This window comes from Xiphophorus couchianus, chromosome 11, assembly GCF_001444195.1.
Source record: "Xiphophorus couchianus chromosome 11, X_couchianus-1.0, whole genome shotgun sequence".
Taxonomy (NCBI): Eukaryota; Metazoa; Chordata; class Actinopteri; order Cyprinodontiformes; family Poeciliidae; genus Xiphophorus; species Xiphophorus couchianus.
Window position 1 is genome coordinate 6,705,022 of NC_040238.1, and position 21,688 is coordinate 6,726,709.

The 21,688-nt window shown below is 40.0% G+C and overlaps 1 protein-coding gene across 4 annotated transcripts in view; it reads left to right on the plus strand.

Moving 5' to 3' along the window:
• The window catches only part of hace1 (HECT domain and ankyrin repeat containing E3 ubiquitin protein ligase 1), a 46,051-nt gene that overhangs the window by 17,266 nt on the left and 7,097 nt on the right, over positions 1-21,688 (plus strand). For 2 of the 4 annotated variants that reach the window (XM_028031192.1, XM_028031193.1), the window contains 11 exons: positions 1,414-1,482; positions 1,640-1,727; positions 6,115-6,226; positions 7,774-7,871; positions 8,553-8,640; positions 8,721-8,870; positions 10,141-10,337; positions 11,561-11,692; positions 13,227-13,325; positions 14,795-14,865; positions 14,942-15,055. In XM_028031192.1, the coding sequence (XP_027886993.1) occupies positions 1,414-1,482; positions 1,640-1,727; positions 6,115-6,226; positions 7,774-7,871; positions 8,553-8,640; positions 8,721-8,870; positions 10,141-10,337; positions 11,561-11,692; positions 13,227-13,325; positions 14,795-14,865; positions 14,942-15,055 (1,218 nt within the window). Of the gene's footprint in view, positions 1-1,413; positions 1,483-1,639; positions 1,728-6,114; positions 6,227-7,773; positions 7,872-8,552; positions 8,641-8,720; positions 8,871-10,140; positions 10,338-11,528; positions 11,693-13,226; positions 13,326-14,794; positions 14,866-14,941; positions 15,056-16,429; positions 16,877-21,688 lie in introns of those variants that run through there. The other 2 variants (XM_028031194.1, XR_003597252.1) reach the window with 2 other exon arrangements.

The window sequence follows — 21,688 nt, forward strand, 5'->3', positions numbered from 1 at the left end:
GGTCAGGGCCTTGTCCACCTGGCTAGTAGAACGGCGACATTTCGTTTGCAGTTTGTACAGAAGTATTTGACGAGATTTCCTGTGTGGAAAGATGTGGCCAGTTGCATTCTTAGACGTGTGAACTTTCTTGGGCTGGATGCTGCTTTGTTTTTTACTGATTTTAGTTTTTTAAAGTTAAAAGGGCTGCCCCAGTTTTATCAGAGTGTTTTTAAATCGTGTGCTTTTTTTAATTTGCACAGATCAAACACGACTGATTCACTGTATTGGCTTTTAGAGGAGCCATTAGTGTGCGGCGCACGGCTGGATGTAGCAGACAGCACAGTGCCGGGTGTCGCTGGAATGCTGTCCAGGGCCGGAATAGTGACCCTGCAGCAACTGATACAGGTGGCTGGACCGGACTTTGAAAACGTCCAAGAGGTCGCTTCGACGCTGGGGGTCCGGTCTGCCAGATTTACGCGACGTTTTCTGGAAAGAGTGAGAGAGCGCCTGACGGCTGAGGAGAGACGACTCCTGCAGCGGTACGTCGCAGAGGAGTGTCATCCGGATCCGTCTGATTCTTTTCCAGATGTGCTTTTAGATCCGGACTTTGAAGAAGACGGCGGCCCCCTCCTTAAGGGGAAAAAACTGGATCTGTGTAGGACAGACTCGAAAGTACTGTACAGATGCTACATTAAGATTCTGAACAAAAGGACTTTGTACAGAAGGCCCGTTAGCGTGTGGACCGACAGATTCGGAGGATCTCGGCCACAATGGAGGACTTTGTACAAGCCTCCAATACGAAAAAGGACTGGCGATATGCAGTGGAGGATACTGCACGGTGCCATTGCCACAACCTCGTTTTTGGCGATCATCAGTCCCGGCGTGGTGAATGAGTGTCCTTTCTGCAGGTTATCTGAGAGTGTTTTTCATGTTTTTATAGATTGTGCACGATTACCTGTGTTTTTCACTGTGCTGTCGACATTTTTTAGTCTTTTTAGTGTAGTTCTCACCAGTTCTGTTTTTATTAATGGGTTTCCTCACAGTAAAGCCACAAGATTTAAGTCACGGATTTTAAATTATTTATTATCAGAAGCCAAGATGGCTATTTATTTAACTCGACGTGATAAGATGCAGGCTGGACCTCATTTGAGTATTATTGATGTGTGGAAGATTAACGTGAAAGCCAGACTGAGGCTGGAGTTTTGCTTTTACAAAGCTACCGGGAACCTCAAAGAGTTTGTGGACCTGTGGGGGTTTGAAAACAGACTGTGCTCCATTTCAGAACAGAACGAATTAGAATATAACAAATTATTATTATAAGTGTTAATTATTGTGCTGCTGATTGTTTGATTTGATTTTTATTGTTTAATAAATGTTGTGTTAAAAATCAAAAAAATCTTCTTCTTCTTCTTCTTCTTCTATTTGCTTGTTCAGAATGACCTCCCCACGCTTTATAGAGTTTGTCTGCAAGCATGACGAGGTGCTGAAATGTTTTGTAACCAGGTGAGTCGATATGCCCCTGGCTATACATCAGGCTCCTCTCACATTAGAGATGAAATATCGATCACACTGCTTATTTTGCTCCTAATTTGTTTCCACTGCTGTCTCTTTGTTCTCTCTGTGTCCCTGTGGATGTTTCCCCTCTGCCTTCTCTTTCCAGGAATCCAAAGATCATCTTTAACCATTTCCATTTTCTGCTTGAGTGTCCAGAGTTGATGTCACGTTTTATGCACATTATTAAGAACCAGGTATGAAAAAAGATTTGTGCTTTCAAATTTGTTGACTTACTTGTACATACCTTTATATTTTTGGCTGGTTAAATATTTCTTCGGTTTTGGAATAGTGACAATAGGCATGGCACAGTATGAGATTCTCATGGTATTACCTTAAAACTATCACAATATGAACATAAATATGAAAACAAATGTAATTTTATGATCTCATCACAAATTGTATGTAAAACCAAGCAGCAACAATTGCTTCTGCTGCTACTATGAGAATATTACATTAGTTTTTATGGTTACAGTGATGATCATCTGCAGATTTATTTGAATTTATTTAGATACTTAGCACACATAAAGTGTGAAGGCACAGGTGAGTGTGTGACAGTCTGTTTAACATCAGGGTACTTAGTTTATGGACTTTACAAACTAGTTTATGTAAGCAAAAAAATCACAAAAAACTAAGAATTTTTTCTTTTTCACAAATATTGAGATCAAATATGAAGTTGCCTGATTGTTTTTGTCATTTAAGAAGATTTATTGTTTTTAAACAGAAGTACACAGTGGTGAAAAAGCTGGGTGTCTGTAGCCTGTTAAAATAAAAGTACTTAATTTGCAGCTTATTCCTTTGTGTCAAACTAGTCCTTATATAGTTAATCAAACAAATTTTTATATAGTTACCCTGGAAAAAATAAGATGAAATTATTTGATTAATTAGTCAGACTGTCATGAGGTGCGGTGTGGATGAGTGGTGAGGCAGACGCGATGAAACCAGGTTAGATGAATAATGATGATTTAATGAAGACAAAGCCAACATAAAGTCCAAAACCAGGCAGCACTGCAGAGCGGAGACCAGGGCTCAACTCAGGTAGCACTAGCTATACGAGTGGACATGAAGACAGAGACAGCATGCACAAACGACTAGGACCCGACAAGGACGCAGACACACAGATGGCATTAAATACACAGAGGGTAATCACAGAAACGAGACACACCTGGGAATGATCAAGAGGAGACAGGATGGCACAGAGACTCAGGGACACAGAAAACTCAAAATAAACAGATAAAAACACATATCCTGACACAGACCACTTACTTGGTTGGCTAGCCTGAATCCTGGTGCTGTAACAGACATGCTACTCTTAGCTTCCCAACTGTACTTTCAAAAAAATCATTGACTTATAAAGAAAGACAAGTTTTCTTCCTTTACTATCGCACAATGACTTCCTAATACCCATCTTGGAATCTCTTATACCCTATAACCCTGTCACTCTTTTTCTAGTACACCTTTATAAAAACAAATTCAGAAGAATTGTGTGAATAGCTTGAAGGAAAGCTGTTTTCAAACTTAACATCCCGACATATGTTGACATAAGGTGGCCCATGCCTTGGTAAGAAGAAGCAGTTTGACGTGGAGCAGCAGTGGCTCCGTGGGGGTCCCAATAGTTGCCTGAATATTAGTGTTTAATTGTTATATGATTGAAATAAGCAATTACTAATGTGACAGGAGCACACGGCTTTGATACTTGGGTGGTTGTTGTGTGGATGTGGGCGTGGCTGTCATCAGCTGTCCTCACCACATGGCAGCATTCCTCCCACTGCGCATTTTCTTGAAGTCTCAGAAAAATCACAATCAGGCTCTAAAAAAATAGCTCAGGTCTTTCTTCTTCTTTTGTCTCAGAAAAACAACAACTAGCTTTAGGTCGCATAGTAACGAAGCACAGCACATAGCGCCCAGAGGCGGGGCGCTATACCCCCCCCCCCCTCGCCGCCAGGAGACGGCACCCTGCTACAGAGCCGAGTCGGGCTGGTGGAAACTCGGTCTCTCTGAAATAGACCTGAGCCGGCCTGCTGAAGTAGAGCCGGTGGAGAAGGGGCAATTTTCACTTTGATCAACAAATCCTTTTAGTTTTCCATTTTAAATATTTTTTTCTTGAGTTTTTTTGCTTAAATTTTTTATGAAACGACCTTGTGATCCCTGAAGGGCATCTTTTAAATAAAACGTGTTATTAGTTTCAATAGTAGTTGGAAAGCAGGGGCCGTTGGAATGATAATTGGGACAAGTGGTAGCAGCCTTCTGGTTATCCATCCATCCATCCATCTTCTTCCGCTTATCCGAGGTCGGGTCGCGGGGGTAGCAGCTTCAGAAGGGAGGCCCAGACTTCCCTCTCCCCGGCCACTTCTTCCAGCTCTTCCGGGGGAATCCCGAGGCGTTCCCAGGCCAGCCGAGAGACATAGTCCCTCCAGCGTGTCCTGGGTCTTCCCCAGGGCCTCCTCCTGGTGGGACGTGCCCGGAACAACTCACCAGGGAGGCGTCCAGGAGGCATCCTGACCAGATGCCCGAGCCACCTCAACTGGCTCCTCTCGATGTGAAGGAGCAGCAGCTCTACTCTGAGTACCTCCCGGATGACTGAGCTTCTCACCCTATCTCTAAGGGAGAGCCCAGCCACCCTACGGAGAAAACCCATTTGGCCGCTTGTATCCGCGATCTCGTTCTTTCGGTCATGACCCAAAGCTCATGACCATAGATGAGGGTGGGAACGTAGATCGACCGGTAAATCGAGAGCTTCGCTTTTTGGCTCAGCTCTTTCTTCACCACGACGGACCGGTACAACGCCCGCTTAACGGCAGACGCTGCACCAATCCACCTGCTGACCTCCCGCTCCCTTCTTCCCCCATTCGTGAACAAGATCCCGAGATACTTAAACTCCTCCACTTGGGGCAGGACACCCCCCTGACCTGGAGAAGGCACTCTACCCTTTTCTGGCTCAAGACCATGGCCTCGGATTTGGAGGCACTGATCCCCATCCCGGCCGCTTCACACTCGGCTGCGAACCGCTCCAGCGAGAGCTGCAGATCACGATCTGATGAAGCCAAAAGGACCACATCATCTGCGAAAAGCAGAGATGAGATCCTAAGGCCACCAAATCGGATCCCCTCAACACCTTGGCTGCGCCTAGAAATTCTGTCCATGAAAGTGATGAACAGAATCGGTGACAAAGGTCAGCCCTGGCGGAGTCCAACTCTCACCGGAAACGAGCCCGACTTACTGCCGGCAATGTGGACCAGACTCTGACACCGGTCATACAGGGACCTGACAGCCCGTATCAAAGGGCCCGGTACCCCATACTCCCGGAGAACCCCCCACAGGGCTCCCCGAGGGACACGGTCGAACGCCTTCTCCAAGTCCACAAAACACATGTAGACTGGTTGGGCGAACTCCCAGAACCCTCCAGGACCCTGCCGGTTATTTATACTAATTTAAATATGCATTTCTGGGTGGAGACAGGCGTCCACAAGATTGGGTTGTACAAAGGAAAGGTGAGCATCTACTTGCCTGCTCATGATTTTGTTCTGCACTTTGCACTGTCACATCATCTGTACTTTGCCATAATTGGACCTGCTGCTACTTCTTTGGTGTGGTTGAGTGCCTTTAGTTAATTTAGTTGTATATATTGTTATTATTATTATTGTGTGTTTGCTTATTTATACTGTATATATTTGACCTTTTGCACGGGAGCTGCAATGGAAATTTTGTTGAATTCTGTTCAATGACAATAAATGCTATCTATCTATCTATCTATCTATCTATCTATCTATCTATCTATCTATCTATCTATCTATCTATCTATCTATCTATCTATCTATCTATCTATCTATCTATCTATCTATAACATCTGATTGTTTTTTGTGCACTGCACTTTTCAAAATGTGTCCCTACGCCAACGTTTAGTGTGAAAGCTGTGCACTCCTTTAGGCCCCTGGCAGCTCTACTTTTGTCTCTGAGCTCGGGCATCAGATTGACTTAACTTATTCTTTATGTGACAGTTCTGTCTTTGTTTCCTTAGAGACTTTATAGAAAGTGACTTTGAAAGTCCTTTGTTTTCACTTCAGCATCATTTAACAGCATTATCTCTATGACAATAACAATTCTCTTAAGTTTAATTTAAATGGTATCATAAATTTTAAGTGCTGCTCTGAGTTGTGCACTGTTCACTTATTTTTTAGTACTTATATTTGAGCTGCAGCATTTGCGCCTCGTTACCCATGGATTATAGCTCACTCGGGAGTAGGCTCTTGTTTTAATTACAGACTTTAACCTGGTGAATTTGATTTCATCTTCTGATTCGTTTTTCAGTGTGCCCTGCAGCCCTGAGGGAAAAGCCTTTGTCTTTTTTTCATACTCATCCTTCAGTCTACCTCCGTCGCTTAGGGAACAAAGGCATATATTATGCAAATAGACTCAATCCTTGTCTCTGTATTACTGATGAGTGTTTCAGCTCCAAAGCCCTTCCAAGCCACCAGTTGTGACTGAAATATCCACAGCCTGAAAGTTGACAGCACAGCGAAGTGGTAATTAGTCTGGGAAATGCTGTGCAGTTTTGTTCAGTGAAGTCTTTGTTGTCCCCTCTAGCCTTTTAAGGATCGCTGTGAGTGGTTCTATGAGCATCTGCTGGCTGGCCAGCCAGACTCAGACATGGTCCATCGTCCTGTTAATGAGAGCGACATCCTTCTCATCCACAGAGGTACCCACAATCCTCATACAGTTTTTCTTTTATGTTTTTAATATTGCTGTTGCAAAATGGAAAGTTTAAGTTATTCTGGGCACTAGCAAATCTAAACTTTAAGTACCGTAAGTGGTGCAAGCCAGAACTGTAGATAGCCTGAATGAGCAGGTCATTGAAAAAGTAGCTTAGTTAGATTACTGATTACTTGATTTGGAAAGTAACTAAGTTACATTAAAAGTAACTTTTGGAGTTACTTTCAGCAGCTGCTAACAAAAACGCTTCGCCACCTGTGAAAACTACATTGATCTTTACCAATACTTAATTGGAAGTTATTTTATAATGTTAATATCAACATTGTGTATCCACTTATAAGGTTGAACTGAAGAGGAGATTGTTTAATGGTTACAACAGTACAAAAAAAACTTTAGTAATCTGTGCGTATTTTTGTGTGTTTCTATTGTCTGGAATAGAATTTTAAACACCCCCCACCCTCCGCCCCAGCGTCCAGGTTCTGCGTTACGGCCCTGTGTTTCTGTCAGAATTCAGCGCACAGCGCTCCTACTGCCGCTCTACATCTCAGATGTCCCGCCGCACAGATTTGTGACACTTATCTTAATGTCAATGATTATAAGGCGTTAGTTGCAAAACTTTATGGACACGTTCATTCGTGGTTGTTTTCACGTTTATTGCGTTGTCCATATTAGTCTTGATGTTTGCAGTTTTGTGGAGTGCAACTCGAAGCTTGAGGTAATTCAGAGGTAATATATTAATATGACATTAACAAAGACACAGTGGGACAGATCATCCGGGAAATGATGGACAGGGAGAGTCTGAGTAAGACTAACTGGATGTCAGACAAATTCTGGGGTTTATGTCTGTTTATTTCCAAGCCCATAAAGCGCAACCCATGACTCATTAAATCTGCAAGCGACTTTAGAAAAAAACGAGCCCAAAACTGCTTATAATAATCGGACTGGGCGAGCAAAACTCAAAATACTTCCGGTTTTTCCAGGAACAAAATGTGCATCTTCCTCTTCCCTCAACTGTTTATGTTTCTGTCGCTGCTGATACTGTCGCATAGAAACGACAATCACTCACCAAGACGCTTAGAAGAAATAAAATAAAATTACAAAAGAAAATAGTAACGCACAGTAACGCAAAGTGATTTTGATAAGTAACTGTAGTCTGACTACTGGATTTGAAATAGCAATGCATTGGATTACTCATTACTGAAAAAAGTTGTCCGACGTCAGTAAAGTCTAATTACGTTACATCATTGCTTAGAAGCACCAAATGTTTCTGTTGCTTACATTTTTTTTCAAAGAATATAAACCTAAATATACAGAAATCATTATAATTGTCCATGGTAGATGTTTTTGGCCAGTAGAAGGACTGGGAACACAGAATAAGGTGCTTTGGATTTAAAACCCAGTAAAATCACAGTGAGCCAGACATGAAAACTTCTAAATCAATCTTCTCAGGAGCAGTATGCGCTTCTTCAGGTTCCAATGTTTATGTCTGGTGAAACTTGTTAATGCTGTGCTGCTGTTGTGCTTCACACTCAGACTCCATATTCAGGAGCAGCTGCGAGATGGTTTCCAAGTCCACTAATGAGAAGCTCAAACAGGGTATAGCTGTCCGCTTTCATGGTGAGGAAGGCATGGTGAGTTTCTACATTTACATTACATTCATAGACATAAAACTTTAGAAAAAATTAAATAGTATAACTTGTCTCTTCACTGCCTCAAGTTCAGCATTTTATCCATAATCATCTAGTTTTTAAAAATATTGGAAGTGATGAACCATAATAATTGTCTGCTGCCATTGAACAGTAACTGTTTAATTAATTAGCTGATTAATTAATGCATTTTATTTGTCAGCCACTTTCAAGACGCCAAATTACAAGAAAAAAACAATACAAGAGTAAACTAAAAATAAAAACCAGATGAAGAAGGATAAACAGAATGAAACAAAAAACTACAAATGAAGGCCGGCTGGAGCAGATGTTTATTGATTTGGGATTTGAGTAGAGTCAGTAAGTAGAGAGCTCCAGAGTCAGGGAGCAGAGAGAGAAAAGGCTCCTCAAATGTTAAAATATGTCACATTATAAAGTTTTTTTTAGAGCCTTCCTACATTCAGTTTCACTAAAACAGGAGAGTGTTAACAAACATATCTGTCCTTTAGACAGACCGGTTTGGGTAATAGCTGGAAGAAAATCTGGATGGTAGATAGTTGGCTCTGACACTTTGTCCGTTTGTCAGCACCTTTTGGAGGAATAAAGAGAGTCCATTGTCTGCTGCACTCTGATCAGCATGGTGAGTTGTGTTGGGTGTGTGTGTTTCAGGGCCAGGGTGTGGTTCGGGAATGGTTTGATATCCTGTCTAATGAAATCATCAACCCTGACTACGCTCTGTTCACCCAGTCAGCTGATGGTATACAGCAAATTACCTACAGTGATAATGTCAAATGGCAAGAGCTGAACTGGAGTGCGGTGTGCTTTCCTTCTGCATAGGTACAACCTTCCAGCCCAACAGCAACTCCTCTGTGAATCCAGACCATCTGAACTACTTCCAGTTTGCAGGTCAGATTTTGGGTCTGGCTCTCTACCACCGGCAGCTGGTCAACATCTACTTCACCCGCTCCTTCTACAAACACATACTGGGTAGAAAACACAAATATATCTAGATGTTAGTCAAAGGTTCATGATATTTGTATTTGTAAATAATATATGGTTATTTGTAACCATATGTGTTTAAATTAGCACCCAGTTGCATCAGTTTTGTAAAAGTCTATTCCTGTTCAGTCAGTTGAAAGTAAAAAAGGGGATTGAAATTTGTTTTCTTGGTAATCTTTTGTTCAATTGATCAACTCAACTGTTTTCCTCATTTATCAACTTTTTCTGTATAGTTAGCAAAACCAAAACAGGTTGATAAGTCAGCTGCCAACTTCCCTTGAAGGACAGGCTGACCTTCCATCCTGTGAGGTACAAACACATACAGAAAAGGCAAGATGGAAGAAGGCAAAAAAAAAAAGAAAAAAAACATCCAAATGAAACTATTGGGAAAAACTTCATATTACCATTGTAGAATACTTTTCATTTACTTTTATTATTATTATTATTTTTTAAATGTTTCAGATCATCTAACAAATTTAAATATACAAAGATAACTTGATTAAGTAGAAAATTCTGTCTTTTAAATGAGAATTTGATTTATTAAGAATTCAAAATCTATAAAGCTTTATCAAGTCCAGAGAACCCCAACATGCTTTACGCCACATTCAGTCATTCACCCATTCACACACACATTCACATGCTAAGTGTGGTAAGTCAGACACGGTGTGATGACTGGGGCTGCTTTGTTGTAATTAGTGGAAACATTAATCCTGCTCCATAGCACAAAATCCTGAAAGAGAAAGTCAGTCCATCAGTTTGACTTAGAGCTCAAAGGGTTGCTTTGTCTTTCATGTTCAGCTCAGTTTTGATAGTTTTTTTCCCAATACATCATCATTTGAAGACTGTTTAATATTTACTCAGGTTATGTTTGTCTGGTATTAAACTGTTTTTGCTGATCTGAAACATCTCAGTGTCACAGTCAACCAAAATCTGTAGGTGTGTTCCAGAGCTGTGTGTGAGGGATGTTTTGGATGTTCAGGTCATCTGAACAACTTGATTGTAGGTTAACTATCAACTTATCAGTCAGCGCTAAAGTCTTTGGAGCATCAGGATAATCAGCATCCAGTAGCATAACTTTTTTGATGCTGGTGAAACTGATTGAGATTTCTTTCCTACTGACATATTAATACTTGATATAAATAACTGCACACTTCCCTTGTTTTAACTTTTTTACTTTGACAACAAATATCAAATACTGTTTTCAAAGCAAAATATTTCTCTTGCTAATCCTGATCATGTATTTTCTTTTGGTTGCCAGGTATTCCAGTAAATTATCAGGATGTGTCATCTATCGATCCAGAGTATGCTAAAAACCTGCAGTGGATCTTGGATAATGACATCAGTGACCTGGGTCTGGAGCTGACCTTTTCTGTGGAGACAGATGTGTTTGGAGCCATGGAGGAAGTGCCACTCAAACCTGGAGGGAGCAGCATCCTGGTCACTCAAGACAACAAGGTTAGTCACCACTAAACACATCTTTAGCTCTGGTATCTTGCAATACGTGTGTTTCCATTACTGTATGTGATGCACACTGTAAAGGTGTGAAGAGGTAAGTGGTTCTGGTAACACTTTACTTGACGCTTTATGTTATTAAAGCTAAAGTTTAATCAGTAATACTTTAATAACAAATTTATGTCAGATCAAGATTTCTAGGTTAATGTCAAGTTGTCATAACAAAGACATTTTGAATAATGTCAACTTTGTATTAAAAGTGTCATGATTTACAGAATGACACTTTATGAGAACAGTCATAAATATTCATGAAGACTTACATGTTCATGACAGGCGTTATGTCATGTTTATGACGGTTTCATGACAGTCTTATTCACAACCTGTCAAATAAAAGGTTACTGTGGTTCTTTTGCAAAAATGTAAGATTTAATTGGCTGTTGACTTGTTATAAAATGAGTAGACTTGTATTAAAAGTCGTGAAAACCCAAAAATAATTCATACCACTGGCAAATGTAGGTTTACAAAAATGTTTTAATTTAGCTACCATGTTTCTTCTGAAAGAAATAACATTAATGTTTTGGAGCAGTCCAGTTGAATCCCATAGGAATTCTGTGGAAGAAGCTAATTCAGTTTGTTTAATAATTCGGGATACATTTTTGTGGCTTTTGTTCTTGTTCCATGAGCTGTTTAATGATCACATGGACACTCAGTAAACATGACTGATGTGATGGAATTTAAAGTATACAGACAGTATCTCTCCTCTGTTCTTGGAACTATTGCTTGACTGTTCTTGTTTTGCTGAATGTGTATTCAGGTTAAAACTTTGCTGGCATGTGACGGTTAATACACAACATTTAATACATTCTCTCGTAGACAACCAGACCTGCCTGCTTCTTGCATTATTTTTTTAACAAACTAGAATCACTTGGATCTGATGAGTTTTTCCTCCAGTGTTAAAACTTGATAATATTTATTGTGGTTGAATCTGATTATAGTGACTTTTCAAATCAGTTATAGTACATACAGTATGTCTACCATCAGCCAAAAGATTGTTGTTTTTGGTTGATACCTCCTCATGTAGTTCTGCAGTTCTCCTGTAGGTGGTACTGTCTTGTAAGGCTTTGAAAAGCCTCCTGAGGAAAGAATAACTATGCATGAACTCCGTCCTTCTCTTGTCTGTCTGTATTTGTGAAGGACTTTGATCAGGGAGTGAATGTTTTTCTCAGGCGGAGTACGTCCAGCTGGTGACGGAGTTGAGGATGACACGAGCCATCCAGCCTCAGATAAACGCCTTCTTGCAAGGATTCCACACCTTCATCCCCCCGTCGCTCATCCAGCTTTTTGATGAATATGAATTGGTACGTGTTTCTCCTCCCCCTCTCTGCTCTCATGTATCACCTTTTACTGTTCCCCTCTGTGTGCCACCCCTCACATCTGATGAAGGATTGCTTTGCCAGGAGGAGAGGGGCGGCTTGTGTCACCTTGGAACCCAATTCTCTTCAACTCCATTAGGCTCTTTTTTTTATTTCCTTTTGGAAAATTTCACATCATGCATGGGTCAGTGTGCAGCGCAACTCTCTAACCTGGAATATCTTCATGGTGCCATGTTTTCAGGTCAACTCAACAGTCAATTTAGTGGTAACAGCTTTTCCATTTTCCCTCTGGCTGACTGCTTTTGGCACTGAGATGCTGCTCAGAATGTGAAGTGAGGGGTTTTTGTTTTGCAGCTAAAACATCTTTTCTGTTACAATTGTTTTTCCATGAATATAAGACAAAACATAAATGATTCATATAAACACATAGTGTCATATTTCCAACATGACAAAAATATGTAATATCATTTAAAGTTTCTAATAGTTTTATGTGGATTCCTGTGTTCAAATCCTGACCTAAGGCCATGGTTGTTTATTAATGCAGAAAAATAATAATTATCTAAACAGCAACATGTAGAAAATACTGAGTAATTATGTTTAAACTCGCATGTCGCAGAGGTCTAAGAATCAAAAGTTTCCAATCTCTGAAATCTATTTCTATAAATGCAAAATCAATTTACTCAAATGAGAAGAGCAGTTGATTCTAATATTACTCAATATTATTATTATTATTATTATTACAGTGAAATAGAGCACTACCAACCTCTGAACATAGATAACAAAATTAGTAGCCTATTGTTAACAACCTTAAGTGACATGTTGTCATGGATAAGCTAGTCATCGTTTAGCTAATATTATCTGCATCCAGATATTTACTCGACATGTTTGGGAAAAAAACTGTGCAAAGTACTTTCCCTTTTGCTGGGTTACTGTCATGGTTCCACCACACACTGGTGCCGCTTCGCACAGCAGCGTCTCTTTGCTGCCTCACGGGTGTAAAATCGGTGTGAGTGTCTTAACGCTTAATGTTAGAAAACACGTTACAACATATTAGCAATGGATTAAAATGTTGTAACAGCTGAAAAAAGTGTGAGGGACAGAGGGGGCAGATATAGGAAGACACAGGAAGTGTGGGAGCCCCAACTGTATCAAATCCAGATAGGAGAAAGTTGGCCTCTCTGAGATAAAACTAAACGGCCTCTAGCCCAGGGCTGAGGCAGTGGCTGGCTACTTAGTGAGTGGTGACTATAAATGTGTGTGGGTGTGCGTGAACCAGGTTCTTATATCCTTGTGGGGACCTACATCTATCTACGATGTGGGATTGTGGAGACCACTGCTCCTGGTGGGGACATTTTCTTGGTCCCCATGAGAGGAAATGCTGTTATAGGGTTAGGTTTAGGGCTAAGATATGAATTGACTTTTGGTTAGGGTTATGATTACTGTAAGGGTCAGGGTTAGGCTGTAGAAAATGAATATACAAGATACAAAACCACAAATGTGTGTGTGTGTGTATCTACAGGAGCTTCTGCTATCAGGGATGCCAGAGATGGATGTGGAAGATTGGTGCAGAAACACAGAGTACACCAGCGGCTATGACACTGAAGATCCTGTGATCCAGGTGGCCTGCTCTGTCCGCTCAGCTAACTTCACCATGTTGACACATAACATGCATGCCTTTTAGGGTCAATTTTACGTAATGTTATTATTTATTACAGAATTACCTTTTTGACTGACCTTCCAATTTTCAACATGATCATGCCAAAATCGATCAAAACACTGTGATCATTGATAGAGGAAGCCATGGCTATCTTATTACATAAAATTCAATGCATAAACTATTACTACACAGATAAATATTTGGTTCCAGGCACTGATTTTTTAAAAGCAGAAAAAATAAAAGCCAATATTGATTTTAACAAGGTCGCCCAACTGTTGTAGTATAGAAGATATGAGATGTTAATAGCCTTCTGTGTTTAAGACCTTTAATAGGTCTTAAACCTATTAAAGGTCTTAAACACAGGTACTGTCTCAGTTTCCTGAAAATATAACTTTACAGCAATGGTAACATTGAACATTGAAGTCACGGTGATGTTGACTTCAGGGCCAGCCCAAGCCTCCATGGAGCCCTAAGTGGAATTTTGTTTTGGGGCCCTCTATTTTTGCTAACAATGTGGATTGCTGGAATCAACAGTTAGACAATTAGATCATTCACACATGTATTATAAACTTTTTGCTTCTCTGATAGTGCTGTTTACTTTATGTCCTATGCATGTACAGTATAGGATACATTTATCAGCCAGTTGATTTCTGGGAGCCAATTTCCTTAATTTTGGGGGATCGTGATCTGCTGATACTTACATGTGAAACTAATCTTATCTTAGTCAGCAAAGGTTTAAAAATCTGTCTCTGTCCTCTTCTGCTCTGCAGTGAGAGGTTTGACTGACAGAAAAAATTCCTATCAGTCAAAATCAAAATCAGCAGGTCAGGCTTTTTAAAGATCAGCAACCAGGGATCGGCCAGAAAACTGCAATCGGTGCAGCCCAACTTAACATGGAATACATACACACATATTCATGACATTCTTTCATTAAATAAATGTATCTTATGCGTAACTCCAATAGCTAAAAATGTAATTTATACCAGGTGAGTCTTTCTCCCCTGAGAATGTGGACCGGTACCGGTACCGAACTGATTCTGAGCCTTCAAATGATTTTAACAGAAGTTTCACATAACTTAGAAGTTGATGTAAAAATAATGTTTGTTTCAACCACATAAGTGGTCATGCTCAGCAGCAAACAATATATCCCCCCATGAGCAATTGTTTTCTTTTTGTCCGTAAAATAATGATTTCTGCATACATTATAAAATATGTATTATTGTGAAAACAAATCACTTCATAATGAAAGTGTGTGTTTTTGTTATTATGACATAGAAATTGTTACTAAAAAAAAATATCAGCTTCACTGAGGGGGCCCCTTAGTTTCCCTGGGGCCCTAAGTAGCTGCTTAGTTTGCTTATGCCTTGGGCTGGCTCTGGTTGGGTTCACTTCCTGTTTAACAAGCAGCTAATCTGTCTCCATGTCTGCAGTGGTTTTGGAAGGTGGTGAGGAGTCTCACCCAGGAGGAACGTGTCTTATTGCTGCAGTTTGTCACTGGAAGGTTGGTCTGCTGTGGTTCTGATTACAGAGTGATTATCTTTCAGTAAAAAATAAAACATGTATATGATCTGAATCAGTTCCAGGGTTCCTCATGGTGGCTTTGCCTTTCTCATGGGTGGCAGTGGTTTGCAGAAGTTCACCATTGCTGCAGTGCCATATACCTCCAACTTGCTGCCTACTTCCAGCACCTGGTGAGTGACATTTTATTCACTCTTCCTTTATGGTGTCATTATTATGCCGAAAGTCGAGAAAGTAAATGAGACCCCAAACGAGCGGAATTGAGATTGAGAACATATGGACGGACGCGCGCGCAGGATGTCTCCGTTCGCTCGCCGTCTCCTGCTTCTGCTCGTTCGGGGTTAAGTGGGCGGATCTGGCCAGTCTTCTATCACTGGACATGATTCCCTGTTCTGGACTGGACATGCAGCTTCCCTGTAGCTGCATTCCCTATTCATGTGTGATTGGGCGAAGAGGAAGATGAAGAGGGGGATTTGCTGAGTTAGGACAGCAGCGTTGCAGACCAACAGGAGGTAAGTCGCACATGGTTTGAATGCATAGTATTCTTGGTGAAACAGATTATTTCTATAGCTTGATATTCAGTTAAAATATTGTAGTAACCTACTTTATTTACATGGCTGCCGCTATCTGCCAGTAGCTTATAGTTGACGAAAGCTAATGCTAGCTGACTAGCCTGTCTTATCTGTTTATGCCTGTTTAGCAGGCGGAGTTATTCTGGTGGTTGTTGTGTTAAGGAGTGTCCTTGCTAATGAAGGCGAACCCTCTTAAGAAAACTGTAAGAGTCCTGCTATCATTGTGTAAGATTATTTATCAGTGTTATTCTATATTGTATAATTGTTTCTAATGGCTGCACAGCAGAGATGTACACAGGGGCTTGAACTCCTGCCTCTTTCCCTTTCCTCCTTTCCCAAGCAGCCAAGGTTAGGGCTTTTTTTCTTTGGGTGTGTGTAGCCCTGTCTATGCCCCTCAACAATAACTATTTTTAAAACAAAAATGGCTAAACTATTCTGACTTCTGTCAGTTCCATGGTTACTTTTAACCTATGACCTCCGAGATGCACATTATGAAGTGAAATGATTATGCTGTGTGTTTCTTATCATGGTAAAGGCAAGACAAAACTGGGCCTTCCAACTATTAAAATGTGGCCAAGAATTTTTTTTGAAGTATACTTTTTGTAAACAACAATTTAGGCCTGCTATTGGTGTATCAACACGATAAAACTAAACATACGATCTAGTTTTTCTTGATCTTGAGAAGGATAAGATCTCATGAATATATTTTGTTTCTCTGCCTTCCAGACCTGAATCTCGGAGGCACAAACAATAACACAGAAAAGTAGCTCGCCCCTCTGAGCTTTATTTGTATTATTATTTTTAAAGCAATCTGCAACTTAGTTGCAGATTGACTGGTGTAGGTCAACCAGTAAATTATTAGGGTTTGTTTAGTGAGACACAAATGGAATTTAAGAAATGTTATAATGTATTCAGTAATTCTTGTTTAATGAGGAATCATCTCTCCTATGCTTTTTCTCATGTCTACAATCTCAGATCAACACAGCCCTGACTTACAGCAGCAGCAGGAGCAGCAACTCCTCAACAGCAACATTGTAGCAATCAGGTCAAACTTTGCTTTGCATTATCCCCATCTGATGACTATGACAGAATAGAAAGAGCCTTTATTGTCCTGCAAATTGGAAATTTAAGGATGCTTTAATGCCTCTGTATTAAATTCTTGATGAAAATCTGTTGTAAGGTGTTTTAAAATCTTATTCCATGAGCCCCTTTTAAAATGTGATCACCTGATTCTTTGCACAGCCCTGCTGCACAGTAACAATAAAGACAGACATCAACACTGTAATATATTGATATTAATGATGTACTGGTGCTGGTTCAAGTTAGTGGTGTTACTGATACCCACCAGCGCTTGCTCGCATGTAAGGTTGTGATGTTATGTTCTGTTGTCTTGGTTACCAATAAAAATAACCAAAGCGTCTACATCTGTGTCATTTGATATACTTTAGATATAACCTTTTAACACTACAAAGCAACAAATCAGTTCAAAAATGCTTTATTGGTCCCAAAGGGAAATGAAATGTTGTAGCTCATTACTTCAGGTTCTTCAGTTTGTGATGGCAGTAGCCAGGAAAGATCTTCTGTAGCAGTCTGTATTACAGCGAATCTGAAGAAGCCTCTGACTGAAGACACTCTGCTTCTGAATAGCAGTTTCATAAAGAGAATGGACAGAGTTGTCTATAATTTTCTTGATTTTATAAAGAATTCTTCTTTACGTCCCAAGAGGTTCCACAGTCGTCCCCAGAACAGAACCAGCCTTCTTAATCAGGTTACTGAGCCTTTTTATGTCCCTGGTTCTGATGCTGCTTCCCCAACAAATGACATCAGAAGAGATGACGCTCTCAACAACAGACTGAAGATCTGCAGCATCTGCTCATCTTCCTCTTCTTATAGACGCTTCACTGTTGCGTCTCCAGTCCAGTCGGTTGTCCAAATAAACACCAAGGTACTCGTATTGATTCATCAACTCCACGTCTTCTCTCATGATGGAAATGAGTTTGTTCTTTCATCCTGTTTTCCTGAAATCTATAATCATGTCCTTTATTTTGATCACATTTAAGATGAGGTGATTGTTTCCACACGATGCCACAAAGCAGTCCATCAGCTCTCTGTATTCAACTTCTTGTTCACCTCTGATACTGTAAAATGAGCATTGTTACTTTGTACTCAGTACTTTAATGTTTTTTTTTCTATTTTATAGTGTAGAATTAGTACTTGAAAAAATTATCTGAGCAGTTCTGCCAGTGATTACAATTTACAACTCGTGGAAACATTAACATCTACAACTCGAAGAAAACTGAGTTACAACATTTCATTTCCCTTGTGGGATCAATAAAGTATATTTCAATTCAACTTAATATTTCTAAATACAAAATATGTAGCACAGAAATATCAACTTGGAGCTGAGCTCTTAATTTGTCTGGTCAAGTATAAACATTCAAAATCACGAGGAAGACTTTCATCAGGAAAACTCACTGTCGTTACAGAGGAACAGGGAATGTAGCCGATCATGTGTAGTGATAGAAGACTGGATGGATCCGCCCGCCGAAGCCAAAAACATTAACCGCGAGCGAGCAGAGACATTCTTTTATATTCTCAATATCTACATTCTACTGGCGGAGCAATTCTGTGCATGGGGTCTCTTTTACTCTCTCGACATTTGGTATGATAATGACTTCATATTCCTCTTTATTTTACCTTAATTTTCTTGACTTTAGTTGATTTAGAATTATTCTGCAATATTTTAAACATTTGCCTTAACCTTTCATGGTCTTGGTTTGCTTCTGGGTCACCAGGAACCCATTTACAAACCCAACACGGCCTTTCCTGGCCTGTTACTTGCTGTTCTGTTCACTGAGCAAAGTGTGAAACTGCTCTTCTGTCAATGGAACTTGGTATTCAACGGTTGGCTTATGTAAAAATTAACATTTATGATTAAAGGGGAATATTATGTATTTTTCAGGCACATTAGTGCCATTTTTTAGCACTATCAGTTAACGATGTTATCGTCCATTATAAAAATACTGTATGCATCAAACATGCCTGAAAACCAATTTGACTGCAATTTGACGCCGGGCTGCACAGTGGCACAGCTGGTAGCTCTGCTGCCTTGCAGCACGCCAGGTTTCTAATGCACTGGGGGAAAACTTGAATGTCAGGGTTTACATCTGTGGTGATCGTAATTTTTAATTGGGATGTCCCATTCAGGTTTTTATTTTGACTCCAACTCATTTATTCAGTCTCATCCATCTAATACAGAATCTCAGTCACATACTTCAAAAATACATTTAAACAGTACATTCATTTTTGTATTTTATCCACCTTATTTATCATTTAACAGAACACTGAGGCTGTGTGAGTCAAATGAAGATATTTTGTTTTGGTGCAACAGTTTGTGTTAAAAAAAAAAGTAGATTATTTTTAATCCAGGACGAGATCACCAGCAGCGTTGTGCATGTGTGATTCCATTGCGATGTGTTAACTGAATGGAGTGGGTCTCCTCCACTCTCAACAAATACCTGGTAGATGTGAGGGGCTCATGGCAGCTCTCACTGCCTGTTGTAGCTGCAGTACTATTGGGGCTTTACCACTTTGCTGCCAACAGTGTTGTGTTCAAGACCACCTAACCCGAGACCAAGACAAGACCAAGACCAGAGTGTATCGAGACCGAGACAAGACCAAGACTTTTAGGGTCCGATACCAAGTCAAGACCAAGACCGAGGGAAGTCGAGACCGAGTCAAGACCAAGACCAGCGCCAGTATGTGACAATAAAATGTGAAACATGATCAAAATCACTAAAATTGATCTAAAAGACCCACATTCACGTAAAAACACCTAGATATTTTACACAGAGAACTGGAATAAACATAAACATCTTTATTTAGTACTTCTATGTTGTAATCACAGAATTTCAAACAAAGTCGATCAAAATAGTATTTTCTCTGCCTTTCATGAACAGTACATACATTTATGTTGTTTTTAAATGTGCTATTTCAAAACCATGTGCAAATATGTAAAACTGAAAAAATGCCAATCATTTCTCTCGTTTCTCTCTCGTATACAGATTATAGCTACATTATATAACTTTTCTTAAATAAATCTATATCTATCACTAAGTTGTGACAATATGTTATGAGACAGATAATTTGTTGAAAAAAAGATTGATCTCCTTCACTTCCTCCCTGAGCGACTACTGCCATCTGCAGAAATACAAACCCCATTGAAATACGTGCACAAAAACATGACTGACTTTTATCAGTTCTAAGACCCTTTTGCTGGATCAGATGGTTTGTTTTTGACCAAGCAGTGTATTTCTCCAGTTAGCACTGGGAACATGGAGAAAAGGCAGAGGAGCTCAATATTTTCACAGCTTGTCGGTCTCATAACATACTGACACAACATAGTGACATAAATATATAAAAAAAACTATATAACTTTTACAAAGATATTTTTTTGTTTTAACAAAGTTACATACTGCATCTTTAACTCTGCTGTTGAATGGATGTAGCAACTTATACATAACATACATAATAAAGAAATCTGACATTTAGAGGCCCAACTGCATGCGTTTCAAAAATAAAATTATACAACTGGAAGCAGTTTCATAATACGCCAAAGCTTTAGAAAACGTCAATGGCAAAACTCGAGAACAAGGATAACCATGTAGTTGAACAGTGGTTGAAATAAAGTAGGTGATACATAAAATTAGTTTAAAGTAAGGTTTCATTGCACTTCAGAAAGATTAGAGACTGCAGCATTTTTGCACCTAAACGTGCACGATGGGGTCTCATTACAATGCCTCCTCGACTAAAAACCCTTTCCACTGGTGCAGAGGAGGCAGGGACGGATAGCACTTTCAAAGCCAAATTGTGCAGTTGAGGATATTTGGACTGGTTTTCTCCCCAGAAGGCAAGAGCATTGTCACTGTCACAGTCTCTTATATCATTAAAGTATCTGTTTAATTGTGTTGCAATACTTGAATTCTGGACAGAGGAGCTGTGCTTCTTATGTGCCTTGTAGCGTGACAGAAGTCGAGGGCATTTGGCTGGTGGCGAATGACTGGTTGGATCCACATTCATGGCTTCTGAGCACTTGTCATCTGTACTCTCCATGTTCTCCACCCCAAAGATCAATGTGTCTGAAAAACACAAACACAATGACTGTGTTAGTTTTCAAGAACTTTGAGTGTACAAAATAATGTTTATGACAAAAGTAAACTGATGAAAAGAAGACTATAAATTCCACTTTATGATTTAAGGCTTTATGTGCTACGAATTTAAGACATTTTAAGATTTATAATTTTGCAAATAAGACTTTTTTTTCAACAAAGAAAAATGCATACCAACCTGTCAGTGTCTTCTTAAGTTCATCTCTGAACTTCTTCACCGATGCTGCATTACCTCCGTTGGTAACATCTAAATCCACCCAGCTTAAGCCAAACTGTGGATCCAGCATGGCAGCAAAGAAGTACACATCATGGTTAAAAGGTTCCTCTCTTCCACTGTCTTTGGCCATGTTTGTTTTTGTAAAGATTCCAGAAAATCTTTTCACCAGAGACTGCTGGAGGGCTCTGAACAACGGCCGGCACTGCATTCGGGTCTCCTCCATCTTGAGGAGGTGTGTGTTCAAGTCCAGTACAGTTGGAACCACCATACTAATAGTCACTGATCTTTCCCCTTGGGTCAGCTCTGTTGCTTCAGCAAATGGAGAAAGAACTATACATAGCTCCTTTAGCTGGTTCCACTCCCGCGCACTGAACACGACATCCTCATAGTCTTTGTTGCACATTTCACTGAGTGATTTGTGTTCTAGAGTTGTAAGGGCCTGTACTTGTTTAAATGTACTGTTCCAACGAGTTGTATTTGCAGCTGGAACACTTTTATTGGTGCCAAATGCAGCCTCAAACTTATCTTTAAATTGTGAGCTGCTATGTAAAAGGGTTGCGAACTTTGACGTTTTTGCTATGGTGCGAGAAATGGTCTTGACCTCCTTCATACCATCATGCACAACTAACTGGAGAGAGTGTGCAAAGCAGGAAAGACGTTCACCAGATGACCATGGTAAGTCAATGTCTTCCTCTGAATTAATGTCCTCCCACAAGTGCTCGTCATCTAAATTATCCTCTTCACTCTCACTGTCATCAGATTGCTGCTGGGGCATGTGTACTTTGAAAGCACATTTCATATTGGGTGCATTGTCTGTTATGATATAGCTAATTTTGTCACGAATACCAT